Source organism: Elephas maximus, chromosome X (genome assembly GCF_024166365.1).
Source record: "Elephas maximus indicus isolate mEleMax1 chromosome X, mEleMax1 primary haplotype, whole genome shotgun sequence".
Lineage (NCBI taxonomy): Eukaryota > Metazoa > Chordata > Mammalia > Proboscidea > Elephantidae > Elephas > Elephas maximus.
In genome coordinates, this window is record NC_064846.1 from 52,872,257 (window position 1) to 52,897,805 (window position 25,549).

At 40.9% G+C, this 25,549-nt stretch overlaps 1 protein-coding gene across 1 annotated transcript in view; it reads right to left on the minus strand.

Moving 5' to 3' along the window:
• IL1RAPL2 (interleukin 1 receptor accessory protein like 2) overlaps positions 1–25,549 on the minus strand; it is a 617,966-nt gene that overhangs the window by 565,668 nt on the left and 26,749 nt on the right. The window contains exon 4 of the mRNA XM_049871435.1: positions 11,990–12,176. Within this exon, the coding sequence (XP_049727392.1) occupies positions 11,990–12,176 (187 nt within the window). The remainder of the gene's footprint in view (positions 1–11,989; positions 12,177–25,549) is intronic.

Consider the following 25,549-nt stretch of genomic DNA (forward strand, 5'->3'; position numbering starts at 1 on the left):
TACTCATGAAGAACAGCCTGGTATGTTTACACATCCTTTGAAGAGATCTAGGTAGTCCCACATGCTTTCCAAGTTGTCACCTAGCCTAGTAAAGGATTCTTTGTGTTCAGCAAAGATTTTTTTTTTTGGAAAACTATGACATAGGAACACATTGTCTTCAGGTCACCTCCCTTCCTCGAGAGGTAATGTAGTATAGATGAAAGGGCAAAATAGCTTTAGAACAAGACAACTATGTTCACATCTGGAGTTCAGTCAAGTTCTGTGATCTTGGGCGAGTTTGCTTACCTTCTCTAGGTCTCCGTTTCCTAATCTGCAGTGCGGAGATAATAGTAACTACCATGTGAGCAGTCATAACTCAGAGGATTGCAGGGTTTATTATTCACTATGCTCCTGTCCAAAAAAAACCAAAACAACAAACCCGTTGCCATCCAGGCGATTCCAACTCACAGTGACCCTAGAGGACACAGCAGAACTGCCCCACAGAGTTTCCAAGGAGTGCCTGGTGGATTTGAACTGCTGGCCTTTTGGTTAGAAGCCAAATGCTTAACCATTGTGCCAACAGGGCTCCACATTCTTCTTGGGCAGCACTAAATATAGTGGTCATTCAGCACAGAGAATGATTCCCATTCCTGAATTTTTCCCTATCCTGGATTCTGTTTCCTCAGAACCTCCTGCTCTGCTTGGTGAAAATTGGTGGTAACGGACTAATCGGATTAAAGAAAATCTTCACTAATGGGTTAAACCCTCGCCCCCCCCCCCCAGCAACATAAACTTTAACTCTCTGAAAACATATAGCTCTGAAGAGGCAACCCCAGTACAAAGGAGCTACTTTTTTTTTGGTCAGAACAGCCTTTAAACTACCCTTCTTGTCTCACCATATAGATGACCATCTTGCCCCCACCAAGTCACCCTTAACGAGATTACCTTGTTGGCTTTCCTACCCATGTCTGGGTGTCTACGAAATCTCTGAAGTCATCCAGACTCTTGACTTCATTAGTTTCAGTGTTCATCCCTAAGCTGATAGCTGCTGGGCTTGCTGTTGTCGATGCTTCCTTCCTGCCCCAGCTCTTCCCGCCACCTCATTCCTTGTGGACAGGCAGCATTTCCAGACCTCACTGCCCCAGACCTGTTCCATTTAATCCTGACAGCCTGTTAGGCAATGGAGTTTGAAACACATAGGTCAAAGCTCAAGCTGGTTGTTTGAGACAAAGACAAACCACCAAACCTCAAATGTGAGCAGAACTCTAACATTGACCCCAATGTACAATTTCCCTATTATTTAATGCCCTTGGGGATATTAAAAGAAACTTCATCAACTTGAAGGTTTTGCTGAGGGCCAGTCTAGCTGGAGGTGCTTAAATTAAAGTTCAACAAGCAGCTCCAGTTCATGGCCTGGCTATTCCCTCACTGAAACAGTTTGTTGTAATACATCCTTACTCAGTCAACACAATGACAGCCCTTAAAGCTCAGCTTCCTTTCTTCCCTCCCAGTCTCTCTGGGTGGCAGATGTCACTTGTCAGCAGTTGCTGGGATGGGAGCCTGGAACGCACAACAGAGATATCTGTTAACCCAAGCCCCTCCAAGTGAACTTGATGCCAGCCACATTGAGATCTGGGAGTCTCTACCCTGAAATATTCACCACTGTATTCAAGGTCCACTTTTGAGATACCGTCATCATATCTACAGGTACTTTGTAATCAGTTTGGTGGCTGTGGTTACTTCAGTGCTATTCAAAGCACATGGCACATTTTTCATTGCCAGAATATCAGGAAGATTGATTTAAATATTTCTTCTCATTTTGAGTTTCAGCTATTAAACAGATGTACAACCATAAGCCAATCATGTAACCCCTGTTCCTCAAAGCATCTTTGCTTCAACACCCAACATCTACCTCCTTAGACCCAAGTCATTCTCTTTTCCCCAGGAGACTGGGCTGTCCCATAGAACATCCAGACATCTGCCTAACAGTGTGCAGGGAACCTGAACTTTTTCAGTCTAAAGATGGAGGAGATGGTTAGGAGCACAATTATGAATAGGGTATCAACCTTGCTCTTTTTGGCCCAAATTCCTAGGACAACCCATTCCAGGGAGCCTTTCCTCTCTCTAGCTCTATTTCTCCAAGTTCCTATTTTCACAATCCTAATGGTGAAGACGGTAGTACACAGTGGTTGAGAACATAAATTCTAGACTCAAGCATTTGGATTGGGATTGTAAATTGTATATTCTCGAGTACACTACTTAATTAATCTAAGCCTCGGCTTCTTTACCTGTAAAAAATGAGCGGTGATAATATTCTTTATCAATTGGAGTAATTATGGGAAGAAATGAGGTAATGCATGTAAATGGCCTGCAATAGAGGGTATCCCATGTTGAAATCACTCAATAAATATTAATTATTATTCTGTGATTGTTATTACCCTCAGTACTCTGCTTTCGGGAATACACACATCTATTATGATACGTTAATGACTGTCAGGGGTTAAATGTGACTCACATTTCTATAGGAGTCTGGAGGTAATGCCTTAATCCAAAATTATAATTCTAATGCTTGGTCAACCAAGTATTCTAGCAGGCTGGGCATGGACAGAAGGTCAGGCGTGCAGGTTGGCTACCATTAACATCAGAGGAGAGTTTTAGACAATGTATAGAAATTCGGCAGGCAGATGAGAGGTAGGACATATCAGACAGTGGGAACAGCCAGAGAGAACTTCCCATTTGGAAGCACCAGGGTGTGAAAAAGCATGGAGTGGACATAAAATTACAAATAGTTTTGTTCAGTTGAGAGTGGCACTGAGTAGGCTGAGGCCATGTATGAAAAGCCTTAAATTCCATCCTAAGATACTTACCTACTGCCAGAGTTCAAATTCCAGCTCTAACACTGTGTAATCCACCTCATAGGGCTAGTGTAAGGACTGAATTAGATAATGCATGAATATGCTTGCCACAATGGCAGGCCCTGTAAACACTCATTAAAAAGAAGCTATTATCTAAATGGTTTTATGGAATCATTGGAGTGCTTTAAATAGTCGCATCCTATGATCAGATCAGATGTGTGTTTCCAAAAGATCATTCTGGTGGATCTATAGAAGGTGGTCAGACTATAGAAAGGGACACTGCTTAAGAGGCTTTAAATTGCTCTGATTGCTTTTTATCCCTTAAATATCGTTAAAGATATCCTGAAGTCTCCTCTAGGCCTGGATTCTTACAACTACCTGGGGAAAAAAGTCAACAGCAAACTACTGTTAAATTTGAAAAAAAAAAAGCATCCACGTTGAAAGAAGATTACAAAAGTTGATAAAAATTGAGTTGATAAATCAAGAAATTATACAGTCAAAACTCAACTTCATAAGAGCTTTATTCCTAATCACCAAAAACTGGCAGCAACCCAAATGGTCATCAACTAGTGAATGGTTAAACCAACAGTAGTAGTACACCTATATAGTGCAATATTGGAATACTTAATGTCACTGAATGGTACATGTGAAGATTACTGAAATGTTCAAGGTTTTGTTATATATATATATATATATAACCACAAAAGAAAAAAAAAAGAACTATTGATACATACCAGAGTATAGATGAATCTCATATGAATTGTGCTAAGTGAAAGAAGTCAAACACAAAATACTATGTATGTGTATGTACACGTTATGTTATTCCATTTATATGGCATTCTGGAAAATGCAAAGCTATAGAAACAAAAAACAGTTGGGTTTTTACCAAGGACTGAGAGTGGGAGGAAGGAATTGACTACAAAGGGGCATGGAGAAACTTGGAATGATGGAAATATTCTATATCTTGATTGTGATGTATACATTTGTCAAAAGAATATCAAATTATACACATAAAATGGATGAATTTTACTATTTGTAAATATACATGACTTAAAAAAAAAAAACTCAACCCTAAATTCTCGATTAGAGTCTGAGATGTCTTAGATAGTTGTATTTCTAGCTTTCACAAACTTTTCTCTTCCTATAATAGCAGCTAATAGCACGTAATGATTTTAGTCATTCAATTTTTATAACATGTCTAGGATACATGGCAAATATTATTACATATGTTTTATTTGTGAGGAAATTGAGGCCCAGTGAGATCCAATTAGTTATCCATGTTAATGGTGGAATGGTGGCCACAATCGAGGTTCCCAGACTGAAGTCCTAGTGCTTCTTACATCTATTACATACCCATTCCTCCCACATTAACCTACCTTTTCTCTAATTTACAATCAGTAAAGAATCCCTCCCCCACTTCTAATGCCATATCTATGAACAAAAACAATGACAAATGGATCTTAAATCTGGTGTCATGACTGTGGTTTCAGGGCACACTAAACTGAAACCATGAGCTTCACATCTCATTTCTTCTAAACAAAAGCATCTTTGAAAATCCAGCTGACAAGATAAAAAATTCAAGAATGGAATATAATTTTATGGTTAGAAGGGAAGGCACTGATGAAATTTTACTTCATTTCCAAAAGAGATTCAAAATTCTGAAGCATTTTGGCAAACTTTTTTTTTTTTTTTTTAAGTACGGATGCAGTAGTCATCTGGGCTGCGGTATTACGGGGTCTCCAATGACCGTTTTCCCCCTTTTAAGAAAATTGCCAGTATGTATAGAAAGATAAATCAATGTACAGCTCATGTCCTTGGAAGTTTAACTCATCTAGATGAGTGATGGCATTTAGAAATGGCCATTCCTAAACTATTATTTTTGAAGATGAAATTGACTCCTTACAATCCATCTGGAATTTTTCTTAAACATGGTATGAGTCAGAGATCAATTATTTTTTCCCAAGTGCATAGTCAATTACACCCACCCATATTTTAATAAGCCATTATCTCCCCTCCACAACCATTAAAATGAAATGTTACCTTTATCATATACTAAGTTCTCATGTATATCTATATCTATATATATATTTTTTAATGTTTCTGACTTCTCTGTTCTATTCTACTGATCTATTCATCATTTCCTAAACTTACTGTTTTAACTGCTGTTGCTTTGTGTAACTGTTCCTGAATGGGAGACTAAGTTCCCTCCCAGGAATGTTTTTCCCCAATATTTTCTTGGCCATTCTGGCATATTCATTAATCCATATGAATTTTATAATCATTTTGTCCAGTTCCAAAAAATTGATGTTCTAGCAAAGTATGTTAAATATTTATATGAATTTGGCTGGGAAAGATTGGCTTTTTTATTCCATGAAGAAACATGTTCTGAGTCTCCATTAATTTAGTCCATATTTTATGTCCTTTGGTAAACTTATATTTTATGTAAGTCTCTTCCCATCCTTGTTAGATGAATTCCTAAGTGTTTTACAGACTGCTATTAATGCAAATGGGACAGTTTTATTTTTTGCTTTTACACGTTTAACTGATTATTGCTAACAAAAACAAAAGCTATTGAATTTTTTGTATTTTTTTATTAAGCTACCTTAACCAAATTCTCTCATTAGTTCTATTTTTTTTGTTGTTGTTGAGTCTCTTGGTTTTCTAGGTATTCGATCGTATCTGAAAATTAATATTTATACAGCACATTTCATTTAACTTTTTATTGCATCAGCTAGAACCTCCAATACAATGTTGAATAAAGTAGTGGCAGAGTATTCCTGTCTTGTACGTCATGGATGTAAGCACATATGTGCATTTACAAGGATGTTTATAGCTACATTGTGATTATAAAAAACTAGAAAGAAACATGAATATCCATCAGTAGGAGAATGATTGAATAAGATACGGTATTTCCACTCTATCAACTATTATGCAGCTATCGAAAAAAATTGAAATACATTATTGACATGAGAGGATGTTCATGGTAAGTATGCGTGTGATAGGAATGCTTACAAATGATATGTATAGTATGTTCCCATTTTTACTTAAAAAAAGATATATGTGTATGTGTGAATATGTATGTAATATACAGATATATATTTTAGCATATAGTGTTAGCATAGAGGAAAGTGTGGAAGGATATAACAAAACGGTAACATTAATGACCTTAGATGGTGAAAATGGAGGGAGAAAGGAGAAGATAACTGACTTTATACTCCTCTATATTGTTTACTGGAGCCCTGGTGGTGCAGTGGTTAACAGCTCGGCTGCCAACCAGAAGGTTGGCAGTTCCAATACACCAGCTACTTCTGGGAAATCTTTTGAGCCAATTCTACTCTGTCTTATAAGACAGAGTTGCTATGAGTCAGAATTGACTCGATGGCAACAGGCTTGGTTTATACTGTTTACTTTGTCAACATGGTCATAGTTCTTAGATACATATATACGGACAACATACATTCACTTCTTTTGGGTGGTTTCAGAGCCTCTTGTAAAACTCAGTAAATGCCAAGAAAGAAAGAGGAACTCCTCAAAAAGTTGAACGTAGAACTGCCCTATGACTCAGCAATCCCAATTCTGGGTATATGCTCAAAAGAACTGAAAGCAGGAACACGAACAGAGACTTGTACACTGGTGTTCATCGCAGCACTATTCATAATAGCCAAAAGGTAGAAACAACCTAAATGTCCATCAACAGATGAATGGATAAACAAAATTCAGTACATACATACAATGGAATACTACTTTTCCATAAAATTTGTCATATAATTTTTACCTGCAGATGACTGAGATACTACTCAGCCATAAGGAGAAATGAAGTCCTGATACATGCTACAAAATGAATGAGCCTTGAAAACATTATGCCGAGTGAAATAAATTGGATACAAAGAACAAATATTGTATGATCTCACTTATATGAAATAGACATAGGTATAGAGATCAAAGCTTATTAGTGGTTACCATGGGTAGGAAGGAAGGGGACAGGAGGAGTCATTGCTTAAGGGGCACTGAGTTTCTGCTAATAGTGATAGAATAATTTGGAAAAGGATAGTGGTGATGGTGGCACAACATGATGAATGTAATCAGTGTCACAGAATTATACATATAAAAATTGTTGAATTAGAAAATGTTTTGTTATCACAATTTAAAAAAGGGGGGAAATGGGTTTCATTAAACTTAAGCAAGTCACTTATCTCTTTGGGTTTCAGCTTCTTTATGTGTAAGAGGAACGAGTTGTGCTAGATGGGCTCTAAGATCCCTTGTAGTTGTTGTTAGGTGCTGTTAAGTTGGTTCTGACTCATAGCAACCCTATGCACAACAGAATGAAACTGCCCGGTCCTGCGCCATCCTCACAATCGTCACGTTATAATTCTTTCTACTTAGTTCCAGCTTCATCTTGAGAAAATCTCTCTTTTTTTGTTCGAATCCCTTTGGACACTTTGAGTCATTAGGGAGTCCTTAGGGAGGATTTCAGGGACTATTTCCAAAGTAACAATTTTGCGAGCTCTCGCATCTGTTTGCATCAGTAATGCAAGTATATTATAAATGCATAAGATATGCATTTAGCAGAGCAATCAGAGTGATGTTACTAGAAGAACACGTATTAGAAGCCAGGAGTTCAGGGTTTGAACCCCCAACTGGCCAATGTTAGTTCGGTGATCCCCTGTAAGTTACGTTAGTTTCCTCATCTGTAAAAAGGTGATGATAATGGCCACCATGAGTGGTTTCATCTCCTTTTTCTGGCTGACGGACATTAGAGGAGATAAGTTCACTTCCATATACCCCTTGTGATGTAAGGACAACTAGGATTGGCTTTCTCAGTCATCTTTAAGTAAGACTCATATGACAAATTTTATGGAAATGTAGACCGCAGCTTCCAAACCAATAGGCCACAGCACTCTGAAGCATTTGGGGAAGGTTATGGGTATAGAAACAGATTGATCTCCTTTTTCTCAACCCTAAATAAGTCAGGTGGGGACTGAAGCAGCCAAAGCCCTCAGAGCAGGCCATTCGCTCACCTCACTGTGCTATACTATCATCTCTATGTGTGCTATGGAAACCCTGGCGGCATAGTGGTTAAGTGCTACGGCTGCTAACCAAAAGGTCAGCAGTTCGAATCCCCCAGGCGCTCCTTGGAAACTCTATGGGGGCAGTTCTACTCTGTCCTATAGAGTCGCTATGAGTCACAATCGACTCAATGGCAGAAGGTTTGGTTTTTTGGTTTATGTGTGCTATAACATGAAAAGATTTGGGAAAGATTGCTGTTGACTATTATGTACCATGCAAATATTAACTGATTTTATTTAGTTTTGAAAGTTTCCTTTGCAAAGACACTCATGTCTATCCATGGCTAAAAAGAGAGGTATGTCTGCTGCCCTATACTTGATACAAGGATGATGTTGATTAAAAGTAGGACCTGTTCTTTAGATGTTTTCATTTATGTAGCTCCTTCCTAGAGTATTGAGAATAAGTTGTGTATCTGTTTCCCTCCATGAGAGCATGGAAATATATTTATTGTGGTCATGTCAATATCCCTACTTCTTAGCATGGTGCCTGGCAAATGGTAGGCATCCAATATATATGTGTTGAGTAAATGAACAGTTGTACAAATGAATTAATGAATTTGCCTTGAACCATTTATCATACCCCAACCCATCTATAACCCATGGTAGACAACTGAAATTGGGATAGTTGTGGCAAGAAAAGTAGGATTCAAATTTGACCTCATTAACACTGGGCTTTTCCCAACTGAGGTTAACAAACTATACCAATGAATGCTTTATCGTAAAATGTGTATTTCTGTTTGCTGCTGATGTCCTATTGAGGTTAGGCAGGTGTCTGGCTCAGAAATAGGATAAAAGGACTTTAAACTCTTCCAACAGTGTGCTCAGTGAACAGTGAGGATGTTACAGTGTTCTTCTTAGGTCAACAAAGAAAAGAATCTTTATCTTCCATTTCTAAAATGTTTCTAAAAACACTATAATGATTGAACATTCTGCTGTAATATCTAACCCCCCCGCCCCGCTTCGTGTAGTGTCAGGAGGGACTGTCAAAAAGCATAGCCTCTCACCTCACCTCCTTTCGTTGACTGATGGAATTCAGATAGAGTAGTTACAGTCCCCTTCCTCACATCCCTTGCATTCCAAGGACCAACAGAATTGGCTTACTCAGCCATCTTTACGAACATACCCCAATGCCACTTGATCCAGCTGTACCTTCCTACCCAGCAACTGACTACACACAGGCATGGAATGACAGTCCTCAGAGGCCTACCATAATATATTCCAGACAGGATGTAAAGCTAAAACAGGCGAGAGGGATACAAAATTACAAAACAGGAAGTAAATGGCAGAGATGAATGGAAGTCGGTTAAAGATTACATACATTTGAAAAGATGGCTAGAAAAAAGGATCATACAATACACATACTTTTCACTGTCAAAACACTAGATATAAACCATTACACATTTCTAACTTTTCGTGTACACCAGAATGAACTCTGGATAAGTACGTGCTCCCCTTTGTATTGCGGAAACCATAGCAAAATCACTGGTAAAGAATGCACAGACTGCAAAGTGGACAGGGTAGATTTTCAGCCATTGACTGGAAAAGAAAACGTTTTACCAGTACATCGATGTATTTTTTTTCCCAGGGGTCTATTTCAAACTTTGTATGAGAAGTGATAATTAACAAAGCGTTTGTGAGCTTCAGGAGTTCTTTAACTTTTGGTTCTGGTTTCTTATCATGACCCGTTAGTATGATGTAGCGGCTACGAGTATGGGCCCAGTAGCCAAGCTGCTAATGTTTGAATCACTTACTAACTGTGTGACTTGTGCTCAGTTGCTTAACTTCTCTGAGTCTCCAGTCACTTCTATAAAAAATGGAAATAATAATAATACCCACCTCATATAGTAGTTCTAATGATTCATTTAACTCTCCAAACACTTAAAATGACATTTTAAGTTAACATTTATTGGGTACTTACTGGCATATAGTAAGTACCCAATAAATGTTAGTTACTGTAATGATTATTACTTATCAATTGTAAAATATTATAGAAATATTAAATATATTATTATCCAGGCAGACCTGGAAAAGCCTTTTGCTTCACCACTGTTGGTCCATTTCAAGAAAGAACAAGGGTTAATATTTCCCAAAGAATAAATTGCTTTGGTATATAATGATGACAGTGATGTCTAGAGATATTGGGAGAGAAGAAAGAATTTACCAGAAAGATAAGATGAGATAGCAGAAGGAACACTGTAAGAAGAGGCTCATGACCTGGATTTTACCCCTGGCTGCTCACTCTTCAGTAGGTCGACTTCCCCTTTCTGATCCTTAGTTTTCTCAACTATAAATTGAAATAAAACCTTTTTACTCTGTCTTTTGCATGGCTCCTCTATTCCAGTGCTGCATCTTAAAGAAGTGCCCAGTATCATGGCTGGGTTTAGCACATTGCAGGAGATGACAGTCATTAAGAAAATGGCCTCTAGAGTCAGGCTGTCTTGAATTCAAAACCTGGCTTTATTAGCTGTGAGACTTTGGACAATTTTCTAAATTTTTCTAAGCTTCAGTTTTTTCACTATTACATAAGGATAAGAGCACCCATCTCTCAGCGTTACATTGAGACTTAAATGAGATAACGTATAGAACAAACTTAGCACAGCGAAGGCCACATAGTAATTCCTTAATAAATACTAATGAGGTTGATGATAACATGAAGGGTTCTACTAAATTATGCATATCCTATGTGCGTGCATAAGGAACATCATGCCCTTTTTTGGCACAATATTGTCTTCATTAAGAAAAAAATGGGGGGAGGGCAATTCACCTAGAGATTTGGATGTCCTAGTTTAGAACATGCCTTTGGTGGATATTGGTGTGAATTTTCCCCAAGTGTAAAGATAGAGGGGGTTCCAAATTGGAAAAAGCACATGACAGCTATGGGAGTTATAGCTGAGACTTCCCTGGAAACCTGAGGGTCGGTCAGATCCTATACAAACAACCTGCTCCACCTTCTTTGACAGGTGCTTGGTTCCAACAATGCACACAGCACCTGTGCAGAAAGCCTCCTTGGTCACCTCCAGCCCTCACATATAAAACGTACAGCTGTGGCCCAGAACTGCCAGGGGGTGCTCCTGTAGGACCACAGGACTCCAGGGTAGCAGCCAGCATCTAACTGGGATGTTTGTGTTTATTCTCTGTTTTCTTGCCTAGATCCATTCTCCACCCTTTTCTGTCCTCCTTTATCCCAGGAAAGCTGAACACTATTGATTTCTATCGTCTGGTCTCTTTTTGCCTCTGGCTTCTGTTTGAGTTCAACCAAAGGGTAGGGGGAGGCACTAGCAGGAGATTGGAAGGCAGGAGTTAAGGTGGGTTAGGGTATCTATCCCACCCACTCCCTCCCTACTTGTCAGAGTTCAATAGTAGTTTTATTCCTCGAAGGCCATAGTTCCTGACAGGACCCTGCTCTTGACAGGCTACCTTCACTCTTGCCAGGTTCCAGTGACACTGCTGCTTCCCCTGCCACTGCAGGCCTAAGGCTGCTAACTAACACCTCTCTTGTTGGTTCCCTTAACCCTGCTCACACCTTTGTCATTAGTCCCTTATTCAACTCTCTTCTGTTCAGCCTTTGACTGGGGCTTATTTCCAGCTAAACTTAACCTTAGCGGTGTTCACACATCCTGCACTGGGCCCATTTCTCTCCTCTACATTTACTGCAGTGGCTCTCACAGTGCAGACCACAATAACGGTTGTTATTCTTTACAAGTACTACTACCACCTGTAATGGTGGGTCTTTTTTCCTAACAGTAAATGATAATTTTATGTCCTTAAATTATTTCTCTCATGTTTTATGTAAATCTTCACCCTTCTTCCCATTTGTTTTCATGCGTTGACGTGGAAGGAGATTTTATTTATTTTTAGCAGCTGGATTACATGGGATTGCTTCTGACACCTGCTGATGGAAATGCATGAAAACCAGTGTTACACAGGAGTCAAAGCTCCAAATGATTTAGTTGCAGATCTGTTGATTCTTTTGAGTGAAATGCCTAATACAAAAAGCTAGAAACAAGACCTCTCTCTTTCCCTTTCCCCCAAGCCAGCTATTGACTGACGGAGAGGGAAAAAAATGCATTTGACAGCATGCTGAGTTACCTTGTACCACACAACGTCAGGCTCCTGATCGGACTTTTTAAAATCATCCATGTCTGGGCACGAGATCTCCTTTCTTTTAGTGACTTCAGATTTTTCTAAATAGCGGATCCTGCTATTGTAGCACAGGCCTGATTCATTTTCTGCCACAGTCAAGGACATTGACACCTTCATGCAATATGTTGAGTTTCTGTAGGAACAGAGAAATAGCAAAATGGCTTTATTGGGTGTTTACAACTTTGTTTGCACCCTATATATTTCAAGAGTATTGACTTTTCCATTTAGGGCCTTGCCTAGAAATCAGAAACAACATCAAAACAATACAGAGCCGTTTTCTACTTCAACTGGCAGGAAGATATGAACCAAAATGCTAATGTGGACATCTTTGGCCATGAGACAGCCACAGACAGCAGCTGTATCCATCTCTGAACTCTAAGACTGTCAGCTTTCTTTACCCATGGTAAATATTGGTACGCTGATAATCTGGTAGTGAAAACCTTTGAGAAAGTCTCTCTATAACCATGGCTATAGCCATTTCTGTTCTGCCCCGGTGACCAGTCCCTTACTGAATATTCCAGAAGTTGACTCATTTTGCCATTGGTTTCTAAGCCAACATTTTTTGAGCTACACCACTAAAAACCAAATCAACATGCCAATGATACCTATTAACTTACAAAGGTTTTTAAGGTGCTTGATGAGATGTTTCGGAGGTCAAATCCGGGCTCCTATAAAGAACAAATTCTAGTAGAGTGTAGTCAGTCTAGATTAATTTTATCTACCAACACTAACATTATAAAAGAATTTCAGCATTGATTTTCACTGTAAGGCCACTTCAGAAGTTGGGCATTGACTGGTTGACTCATTACCTAATGGTATTTATGAAATGAAATTCTACTTTCATCTCTCTATGTACTCCATGATTCTTCTCTATTCTACCCTATCCTACCCTACCCCACTCTGTTCTAACCTCCCTTACCCTAAATGGACTCCAGATATCAGTCAAAAATTTGGAAAGTGTGAGGAAAAGATCAGAAGTAGCCTGGTAAAACTAAGAAGAAAGTCAACTATAAATCTTGGTGAGAGTGTTTAATCTTACTTTACAGAGGACGTTTCAGGACCATATCTATTCTAAACATTAAGGCATGCCTGTTGTCAAAAACACAGTGTCAAGGACAGCTATTCAAAACCAAGTGTTTTTACAACCAAGTGATAACAATCCTGACAGATGGGATTAGCATACCAATGAATAATTTTAAGATGGCTCCAAATGATGGCTACTATTCATATTATTTAGTACCCACTCACTGAAAGTTCCAAACGTGCCAGGCATTATGAGAAACACAGGTATGTAGATAGCTCCTGTCCATTGGGTTTACAAACTAAGTTAATCAAAATGACTCCTACTTAGGTTTCCACGGAAGCACTCCTGATTATGCCCATGTCTGTGTCATCTGAAAAGGATGCTATGAAAGCACTCCCATTTTGATATGCAGATGCAACTTCATTACACAATGAAGATTATGAGATAAACTGTTTTTCTGCTTTCCTTGGTGTGGGTTCTCAGAGTCCAAAAGGCAAAAGATATGCCCACTGGTAGTCAAATGATAGAAACTTTCATACTCTTGTCAGATGTTGGGCAGCCTCTTTAAAAGCCATGAAGCTAAAGCTACTAGAATTAAAAAAAAAAAAATCTTAGGCAAGAAGGGTAAAGTTTCGCTCAATCAGTTTAGCTCTCCTTAACCCTACGTTCAATACTTCAGTGCTAGACACTTCCATTTCTCCTTGCATCCTACAAGGCCCTGTGCAATCTGGCCCTTCATAACACTCTCCCCTTCACTCATTATGGTGCAGCCACACTGGAATCTTCTCCGTTCCTTGAATACACTAAGCCTATTCCAGCCATGGGCCTTTGCACTTGCTTTTCTCTTTGCCCAGAATGTTCATCTCCCAGAACTTTTTTTTCTCTTCTTTTTTTAAATTGTACTTGAGATGAAGGTTTACAGAGCAAACTAGTTTCTCATGAAACAATTAATACACATATTGTTTTGTGACACTGGTTGCCAACCCCACAACACATCAACACTCTCCTCTTCTTGACCTTGGGTTCCCCATTACCTGCTTTCCTGTCCCCTCCTGCCTTCTCATCCTTGCCCCTGGGCTGGTGTGTCCATTTACTCTCATTTCCAGATCTTCTAAAGGTTCTTTTATTAATCAAGTATAATTTCAAATTTGCTTCCTCTGAGATGCCTTCTATGATCTTCCCATCTCTCTCATACCCTATAGCTCTTATTTCCTTATTAACAGTTATCACTCTGATCTTCCATCATTTTTTTACTGGTAAATGTAAGCTCTTGAGGGCAAGGACTTTGTTGCTCTTATTTACCACTTTATTCCTAGGATCTAAGTGAATAGATAGTAGGTGCTGAGTAAATGTTAGTTGATTAAATGAATGAGCGTCAAAATAACTGCACGTTGACAGATATGTCTTCTCTGCTCTACTTTTGTATCAACCCCTTATAGCACAAACCTCAGCACTCTACAGATTCAGGTACATAGCTGGCCAAATTTCACATGTCCTTTATAACTACGATCCAGGATAATTTGCAGGTGTCCTTGGATCACCATTAGGGGAAGGATTGTCCAAGTTTTGTGCATCAGCTTATTGACAAAGAACAGACTATACTGGTTACAACTGGGAGACAAGGACAACTGGGGCAGGAGTTGAGGATGGAGGAAAGATAAATGGTCACAGTTTTTAAGAGGTGAACACAGAAGAAAGAGAATCCCCTCTGCTGGATATCCGAAGTATTCTGAAGGATGCATGATATTACAACCTGTGATCGCATCTGCTCCACAGTGTTCACACAAGTCGAAGAGACTTACTTGTTAAATATTTTCCATTATTATGTTATAACCCCAGGGAAAGAGAGCTGTTGACCAGAGGTCTCAGCAAAGAATGGAGTAGGTAGGATGTTCAATGCCATGAAAGAAGCTTACTACCTCAAATGTGTTTAGCCCTGGGCAGAAAACAGGGTAGACAAAATAAAAGGCCAGTATAACATAGTAGGGAAACCCTGGTGGCGTAGTGGTTAAGTGCTATGGCTGCTAACCAAAGGGTCGGCAGTTCGAATCTGCCAGGCGCTCCTTGGAAACTCTACGGGGCAGTGCTACTCTGTCCTATAGGGTCACTATGAGTCAGAATCGACTCGATGGCACTGGGTTTGGTTTTGTTTTTTTTGTATAACATAGTGGTATCTTTAACGAGGCACCAGCTTTGAATAACGACCCACTGGGTTCAACTAGCTCTGTGACCTTGGGCAAGTTATCTAACCTCTCTAAGTCTCTGTTTTCTCATCTGAAAAATGAGGATAAGAAGCTCTTCATGGGGATTCATTGGGGGTGGGAGGAAGGAGTTCACTTCACTATATAACTATGAAAAAAAAATATTTTATCATTTTTTTTAGTTGGGATGATTATAAGATCTGACCTCTCCAGGCTGTTGTGAGGATTAAATAATATATATGAAACACCTAATACAGTATCTGACACGTAGTAGGTATTCAATAAACTTAGCTATAATTAGAATTGTTAGTATTGCTAGTATTGTTATATGTATTGTTAATAAATAATACTTATAATCTATATGAGATATAATAATCATGAACAATCACCAATATAATAAAAACAACACACTGACTGTAATGGGTTAAGATATGACTCCTGATTAAGAGTGCTACTTGATAGGAAAGAGGCTGGAAGAGGTCAGTTCGGCAAGAGGTTTAGTACCAGAGGGTCATATAAGTTTGAAAGGAACAGAAAGATACATTGACTGTGGCACAAAAAGAAGTGAATGGAGAGAAAGTAGCTAAGGCAGGAAGAAACTGCTAGGTACTAAGAGTACTAGGTACTAGGCAAAGACTAGAACCTTAGAGATCAAAGGGTTAGTAAGAGCTCCACTAAGCCTTTGGGAGCTTCCTAAATGCCTTCTATAATAAAGCCCAGAACTCTAGGCAAGGCTTCTAGGGACAAAAGACACTAGATGCTCCTATACGTTCACTCCTCAATACCTCCAGAGTATAAACTATGTAGGCCATGTTGGCAGCACTTGCACTGACTTGGGATGGGAATGGCTGGGGACAGCTGATGGGTTGAAGGAGGTAGTGTTTCCCTACTCCCCAATCCTTACCCACAAAACAACCCTAGGCCAGGGCCCTGCATGAATTCCCTCTCACTCTGATCTCTGGCATGTGAATGGGTGCTGAGAATTTGCTTGTTAACCCATGAACGAGCCGTGGAATGAAGTCCTTGATGATGACCAAGGTCCCTGGAACCTAAAGACAAGGCCAGGTTTGAGTCCTGCTGTTGCCATGGCTGACCTAGGGGAAGTGTGATCAAGGTTGCCTGACAGTCTGAGACTCAGGTTGATTTTTATTAGTCCTGTAATCCAGCCCTGGCACAGTTCCTGCTAACAATCTTGCATTATTTAGATTTTATTTTGAAAAATGCCCCAGGCCAGTTCTATTTAAAATGTTTCCTACAACTGGGACCTAAAAATGTTCCTTTTCTTTCATTAGGTACAATTAGAGCCATGCAAAGTTGAGGAGACAGACTGATGAGTGTGCTAGAATGGGGACTGTTCTTTTTTCTCTCTCTTCCACATCCTCAGGAGGACAAGGAGAACATTCAGATTCGATGTGAAAAAAGGGCCCTGGCAGTGATGCTGCAGCAACTCTTTGCAGTTGTATGCATTTATAATCTTTCAATGTAATTCATTAATTTCACCAATAACCCAGGAAAATGGTCAGGGTGAATATTATCTACATTTCACGGAGGTCATAGAGAGAACAAATAACAGGGTCAAGCTCTTATAGATGGTCAGTGGATTAGAACCAAGTTTTCCTGACCACTAGCCTCTGGTTCTTTTGCTAGACTAATGTCAGAACTTGATGCTAAAATGGGTTAACAGCCAAACTAACACTTGGTTATCCATACCAACTTGGGGAAGCTGCTAGAAAGAAAACCAGGTGTGAAAAATATAACATTTAGAGAATAATGTTGGTAATGGGCACAGCACAGAATTCACAAATTTATAAATAAACCTGGTTTTCTATTCCAAAGGTTCAATGTTAGTTAGTTCGCATCATAATTTATACTTTTTTTTTCAGAGTTATTTCCAAGGGAAAATGTTGACCGATCTTGGATTCTCTGCAGGGAAAAGCAAGACTTGGATTTTAAACATACAAGAAAAATCCAGATGCACCTTCCTAACTCCCATTTACAAAACATATGCTTATACTATAAAACCTAAAGTTTTGTTTTAGAATTTGAGTTTAAGTGAATTTTTCGTATCACCAGGACTAAGCCAGAGAAAAGAAACTAAATAAATTAGGGAACTTCTTCATACCTAAAAGCAGAAGCCCTAGATAAAATGCCTCAGGATATAGTTGGAACTTTTCTAAGTGGTTCCTTCGATTGTAGGGACCTCGAATCCTCATTTCAAAATGCTTACCTTGCAAATTCCAGAGCCATCTAATGATCAGTAAAATAAAACTTCACTTTCTGACATTTTTGAAATGTGAGTTGACTGCTATGCATAACTGTCAATTAAACAATCTACCCTTTTTTAAAGAGAGTGTCCTCCCCAAAACATAAGAACTATGAACCCATATTGCAGCAAATTTAGGGAAGAGAAACAAATGCATAAACAAACAGGATCTCAAGCCCCTGGATGAAATTCCAATAACAAAATTCTGTAGAAAACGCTTTTAACTCGTAACAAAGTACAGAAACAACTACATGTAAGTGCAAACATGCACTGTTTATGTTTTCAAAGGCCAAGAGGATCCGAAGTTCTGACCAACTTATTAATATTATCATTCTATGAAGAACCACAACCCTTCAGACTCACTCAAATGACATTTGCTGAGCATCTACCATGTGTCATGCTGTTATAAACGTTGTAAAGTAGGTTTAAACTTAATACAATAATTTAAATAATTGTGCTATAGTAGGTTGGGGAAACACAAAATCTTTCAAAAAATTTCCTTTTATCAGTTGTAATCTATAAATAAATAGCCTTATTTCTAGGTTAGTTGTGGAAACACAAAATCTTTCAAAAAATTTCCTTTTATCAGTTGTAATCTATAAATAAATAGCCTTATTTCTAGGTTAGTAGTAGAGCAGTGAAAAGTTCAGGGTTTTGTTGGTTGGTTGGTTTTCGCCTTTCATGGATGATGTCTCTAGCTTACAGCAATGTCAATATAATAGCTTTTAAGCTCATGTACATTTTTATACATCAGGCAGAAACCTGGTTAGTGAACAAAAAAAGGGTTTGCTGAAGGAATGAACAAAGAATGCTTTATTAACTGCTTTTCTCTCCTGCTAACATGAACATGCAGCCTTTGGCATGACACTGATAACATTTCTGATGATTACTCAAAAATAATTTCCCTACAGTTTGTGATGCAGTAAGAAGAAAGGTTGACCCAGGGACTTCAAGTGAACTGGAATTGAGCAGCTCACTGCTTGAAAAGATGGCCTCTGGAGACAGGAGACATGTCTCCTAACTATGGATCTTTGGACAGGTTACTGAGTCTGTTTTTCTCATATGTAACATGGGAACAAGTAAAACAGCTATCCTTATCTCCTTTCCTAAGAAAGCCTTTTGCTCTGGAGGGAGACACTATTTGTATCTTCCAAGACTGTTCTCCAAACCAACGTTCTTAAAAAGATAATCTAGGACAAAAGACAATAAGAGCCTCTGCTCACAAGACATGGAGAAATGTGAGAGACCCATGGAGAACTGTCTCCCAACAATGAGATAGTTCACTTAAGACACTTAACACAGTACCTGGCATATACTAAATGCTCAGTAAAAATTAACCACTGCTGGAATCATCATTTACTATTACCACATTAATCTACTGACTCCCATGCCAAACTGTGAATCAAGGTATTTTATTTTGTTGTTTAAAAAAAAACAAACTGCAGCCAGTGGACCAGGTTACAGTAGAAATTATATATATATATATATATATTTAAAACTACTCACTAAAGATAAAATTTTTCCATCAAAATATCCTCTGAATTCAAAACAATCTATAATTTATTTGGGGGTTAACCATTTAAATTAGAAACCTATTCAAGAAAAATAACTATATACACATACATACATATGTATACATATATACACATACACATGTATGCATATATATGCTAATCTATTTATAGATAATTGACTATTGTGGATCTTTCTAGTGGTAAGTTCAAGTTACCATTCCCAAGGAAAGCAATTGCAATCTGCCACCTAAGGGTACAGGTAGCTTGTTCAAAATCTAGCTGCCAGTGACTGACCGAGAGTGTGGGGAAAGGTAAGGGAACAATCAAGGTAAATTAAAATATATTTCCTTCTACCATGGTGTAACTGATCCCTGCTTTCTTGTTCAGTTGAAGACATGTTTAAGAGTGTCAATCTTCTGTGACACATCATATTGTAGTGAGAAGACTTTAAGTCTGGGGAAAAGTCTGATGTTTCTGTTAAAAAAAAAAAAAAACTCCTCTACAAAGCCTTCCTTGACCAACTCCACTAACTCTAATGATGACTTCTCACTTCCTTACTGCTTCTTATTTAGATTACACCAATATTTTTGCTTCTGCCAATATGCCGTTTTGCTTTAATGCCCACTGGGTTACACTGCCAAAGCAGAGTTTTCTTTATATGTTACCTTCCTCCCCATACAGTAGTTACCAGAGTATTCTCCCTTTGTGTTAAAAGCTATATAACTCAATTGTCTCAACAACTAAACTGTCATACTCTATTAATCCATTATCTGTTCTCTGACTCCTGCCTACCCACCATAATTGTCACTGCCAGAGGTCTTGAAAAAATTGTCCACACTCAAAATTTCTACTTGCTCCTCTAACTTTACTCCACAACACTCTATCATCTGGCTTCTGCCTCATCATTCTACTGAATTTCTATCACTAAGCTCACTAAAGATACCTTGTTAGCCAAATCTAATGACCTCTCTTTCCTCACCCTACGTGACATCCCTGAATTATTTGAAACTAGTAGCCACTTTTTCTACCTTCTACATCTCTCCTTACTCCTAAGATACCTCCCTATTCTGATTGTTTACTTCTCTGACTACTCCTTACAACTTTATTGCTGGTCCTTACGGCTCAGTCTATTCCCAAAATGTTGGCCACCTTCTCCAGGCCTCAGGATTACCTTCCTCTGTTATTTTCCTTTTATTTTCTCCCCCAATCTTCATCTCCAGTAATTTTATTCAGACGCTAGGCTCCAACCACTAACCACTGATGACAGCCATAATATGAATCTCCAGTTCTGTCCTCCAAAGTTCCAGCCCAGTATAGTCATCCAACTATGACTCCATGTGCCTGTCTTGAAGGCACTCAACTTATCAGTATAAAACTGAACCCATTATCTCTCCCCTACAATCTATTCTTCCTCACCAATTCTTTGTCTAAAAGAAACAAAATGCTTAATTTTCTAGAAGAGCTTTTAAGCAGAAGTGGAAGGATGAGAGCATACAGAGCCAAATGATCACAAGCTGAAGTCCATGTTTCAATTATTACAGACGGAATAAAAGAGATAGGGTAAAAGCTATTCTGAGGCTGGAAGATAAAAGAATAAGGGGGTCAGTGGTAAAACAACCAATGACATTGGTGGACAATGGTAGAAAACAGAGATTCACAGAAGCAGGGCAGGGCTTTACCTTAAGCCCTCTGTTCTTCTGGTGCTACATCTTCTCCCCGGGTGATCTCAACTCCTACTATGAATTCAACTCCCTCTTTCCAGTACTGCATCTCCAGCCCTGATGTCTCTCCTAAGTTCCAGTCTCATTTATCCAATTACCTACTGAGCATCTCTACCAGGATGCCCTATAGGTATCTCAACATCAATATGTCTAGAGGAGAACTCATCCCAAACAACTTCTCCTTATCCCCCATCTAAGTCTACAGCATCACTATCTACTTGATCCCCTATACCAGAAACCTGAGAGTTATCCTAAGCATTCCCTCATCCTCATCCCTGACATTTCTATGAATTCTACTTACTAAATGGCTCTCCATCCCTACTTCCACTGTCTTAGTTCATGTCTTGAACTACTGTGGCGTTCCCCTAATGGGGCTCTCTGACTCCAGTCTCTCGACCCTTTCCTCATCATTGCATTTTCTACATTACCCCGAATGCTCTTTCTGTAGAAATCACTATCCAACAAGTCAGAACATGAACTCTTTCCACTGAGGATTGATAAATAAAACACACAAGTCGAGATGGAAAGAATACACAAAACAGTATTTAAGAAGAGAACTAAAACAGTGCAACTTCAAAACTCTGGGATTTAACCACCTTCATAGGTAATATTTTAATGCCTGGTTATTTTTTCTCTCTCACTATCTGACATAAGATGCTTAGAGAAGAAATGTTGTCTTTTTCAATGTAGTTCATAGAACAGAACATAACGTCCATATAATAAGGAATGCCTTGATTTTTCAAGATGAAAAATAACTTAAAATTCAAGATTAGTTTATCTCTGCATGGCTGGTCCCTAGGATGTATAAACGATGGAGGAAATGAGAATGGAAAGAGTTAAGTTAGAAGGGTAGGCTGGAGTGAGACTCTAAGTAGCTTTGAATATGAAGCCAAGAAGTGTATTATAGGGAACCATCAAATATTTTTAAGCTTAAGAGTAGCATGATCATTAAAAAACAATTAGGAAGAGATTAGGAATTAAGAGATTAAAGCCAGGGAGACTATTTAGGAAAGACATGAGCATTCCCTAAGTGGGAATGAGTGTCAAGAGAAATTTCTGAGGTAGTCTTAACAAGACTCAGTGACTGATTCAATATAAATTATTAAGGGGAAGGTACGTGTTGATGGTTTTCAGGTTTCTGCATTGAGCAACTAGATAAAATATTTACAAACATACGGATGTAAGAGAAGGCAAACTACAGACCAAATGTTGCCAGCTGCCTGTCTTTATAAAGTTTTACTAGAACACAGTCAGATGTTGACTATGGCTTCTGTGCTGTAAATACTTGGGACAGAGACTATAAGGCCCAGAAAGCCTCAAATATTTATTTCCCGGCCCCGTACAGGAAAAGTTTGCCGCTCTCTGTACCAGAATTCAGAAGCTTCTGGAACAGGAGCAGCAGCTACAGAATCTTTTCTAGTGGGTGGCGCCAGAGGCCGCTGAGGAAGTGAGGCTGTTTCCTGTTATGGAACATTCCACCGTCGGGAGGAGGGGGTCTCCTCTGAACGGGGTGGGACAAACTATTATGATGGGGATGCTATTTTTACTTGATTCTAAGAATCTTATTTTCTTGGTGGCAAGGCTTTTCTGACCACTCCTGTTTCCTCCTGACTTCCAGAGCCTTTGGATCGGCAGCTATGCACTCGCACTCACCCCCACAGACTCTGGAAGTTGGAACAGCCCTAGGGTAGTCGCCTCAGGGGTTGGGCCTGAGGCTTCTTTTCCCAGGAGGCTTTGCGAGGAGAGAGGCGCTTTCTCTCCGTGGGCGTGGTAGACGGGGCGGTTGGCCTGCACCTCCTCTGGCCCCGGAGAGGTGAGGCAATCTGGTCAGAGCGTCATTTCAAGGGTGGGTGGCGGGTGGGTGGCGGAGAGGGAGGGACGGAGAGAACCTAACAGGTTGATCCTTCCCCGTAGGGCTGGCAAAGCCGCTAAGGGCCTCAACTCTCATGGCCTTGAACCCTGAGGACCCCTGTGGTGGGTTCCACCATGCCAAGGTGGCGGACTTCATCAACGAGAAGATGGCTGGGCACGTGAAAGGCCCCGAGTTCTACATCGAGAATATGTCCTCGTCCTGGGAGGAGGTGGAGGGCAAGCTCAGGGCCATCCTGGAAAACAGCACTGTGTCCAGCGAGGCCAAGGAAGCCTGCGCCTGGGGCGGCCTGGCCCTGAGCGTGCGCTTCGCCTGCAGGCAGAGCCATTTACAGGGGTGCAGGGTGCAGTGGCTGCACGACTTCGCCAAGCTGCATAGGTCGGCCGCGCAGTCCCTGGCTGCAGACCTGAAGGTGCTCACTGCGCAGCAGGAACTGGAGCGGAAGGACGCGGCTTCTCAGCTGCAGCTGCTCCGGGCCTCTCTGGCGGAAGTGCAGGAGGAGCGGGACCAGCTGAGGCGGAAGCTCCTCCAGGCTGTAAGAGCTGCTCCAGGGCGGGTCCTCCACTCTCCTGGCCCCGCAAGTCCCTCCTTTTCCGCCCTCTGGCCCCACCCCCCACTCAGCCCCTCCCTTCACCCCCAGAACATGTCTTAATTCTGTTTCCTTCTCCCCAGGAACTGCGGCAGCCATTGGAGCGGACCACAGGGTGGCCAACTGTGGCCGCTGATGATGGGGCTGGGACAGAAGGAGAAGGCGAAGAGGAAGAGAAGGCGATGGCGGCTCCTGCTACCACTGCTGCTGCTGATGCCACAGGAGGAGAGGAGGAGAGGGATGCAGCAGGAGCTACTACCACCCCTGCTACTGAGGCGACACGGGAGCTGAGCGGAAGCTTCCTGCAGCTTCTTGGAGCTGTGAAACCGAAAAATTTCACCTCCGAAGGGCAGCGGGAGGGCGAGCTCAGGTCATTGGGAACAGCCAAGGTTTATTTCTCTGGGGCTGTGAAACCTGGGCCCACAGCCTCGCCGGCACACTTTCCTGTCCAACTCCCTGCCTCATTCACATACTCATACTCCTGCCCCTCATCCTCATTCCCAGACCCACCCGCACCCACACCATCCCCACGAACAGCCACGTTCACAGCATCAGTTCCACCTCAGATGGCTCCCCATCGGGGGGCCTCTGATGTTAGCTTTTGGTCTGAGGGAGGGGCCCAGGGAATAGATCCTCAAGAACCCCAAAGAAGCAGGAGAGACCCCAAATTCCATAAGCAGAGAAGAGCTCCATTAGTGCGCAGGTTGGGAGATTGGGACTGCTCTTGGTGTAAAGCTGTGAATTTTTCACGGCGGAAAACTTGCTTCCGCTGTGGGAGGGGAATCTGGCTACAAAAGTCTGAGTGAATGCGGAAATGTGAGCTGGAACAGAAACATATCCTAATGGGAAATCAGTTTTCCGAGGGAGGGGGAGTGGGGGTAAAGGAGGCAGGAGGGAGGTGAAGTGGGGTGGATGGTGGGGGTGGGGGTGGGGTGACCTGTAGCGGGTGGGGCAGACGGTGGGGGGGCCTGGGAGGGTGTAGATCCAGAGGTTAGGGGGAGAGAGCAGAGACAGAGTTGTATTTTGATGACCCCTTTTGTGTTCCAGGACATTAGCATTGGCCAGTCCAGAACTACTACAGCTTCTATTTGTGTGTCTCCTTGCCACTTTAGCCTTTGGTGGACCTAGGCAGGCATGTTTATTAACACCCACCCGCATGTAGGCCTTAGATGATTAGGAGTGGACATTTGACCCATCCTGAGCCTAGCAGATTCTCACACTAGAGGCAGATTCCATAGTCACGATGGTGTTGGGCAGTGGAGCAGTGGGTTACCTGGTGTTGGGGCCAGGGTCCAGGCCATGGATGCTGAGGCCTAGGCCCTAACTAGGGGAGGAGAACCATGTACTTTACAGAGGCAAGTGTCTTAGAGGATGCCAGGATGAGGTCCCAGGGAACAGAGAGGTGTAAAAAAGCAGAAGTTGATCCCATGACCCCAGAGAAAGTGGCTGCCTAACCACTTTCCCAGTTCCTACAGTTATGTTTCATGAAAATGCACTTGTCAGAAATGCCTTTGGGCTTGTTTATATCCCTTGAGGGCAGACTTTTACAAGCTAAACACTCTGGACTTTTGGGGCCGTATAATTCATTGATGTAGGGGGCTAGCCTGTGCATCGTAAGATGTTTAGCAACATCCCTAGCGTCTACCCACTACATGCCTGTAGCAAGCCTCCCCTCAGTTGTGACCACCACAGATGTCACCAGATATTAACACATGTTCACTGGAGGGCAAAATCGCCCCTGGTTGAGAACCACAAAGGAAATGAACAGTAAGAACAGGAAAAGAATCAGAAGAGAAGAGGATCAAAGAAGCTGAGAAGAGAGTTTCAAGGGGAGCGTGTTCAGCAATGCCCAGGGCTGCAGAGGGGCCCCGTGTGTCCACTGACCCAGGGGCAAGATAGGGGCAGAAGCCAAACTGCAAGGGACTGCGGAGTAAGTGTGAAGTGAGAAGTCCCAGGTGGAAAGCTCTTTTTCAAGGACCTTTGGCTGTGAAGGGAAGGAGTAAGGGAGGATACACCGTTGAGAGAGGGTTTTTTGAATATGGGAGGAGCGTGAGTCACGGAAGACATAGCTAAAGAAATCTTTAAAATGCAAGAAATATAGAAAAGAATGAGGTAAATCCTGCATACTGTATTGGTGACATATCCACTGTGTTGTTACATGAAAAATAATCATATGACAGGTTCCCTTTTGTTTTTTGCAGAACTCCCCAGAATTTCTGTAAGTCTGTACATATATGGAGCCCTGGTGGTGCAGTGTATAAGCACTTGGTAGCTAACCAAAAGGTCAGCAGTATGAATTCACTAGCTGCTCTTTGGAAACCCTA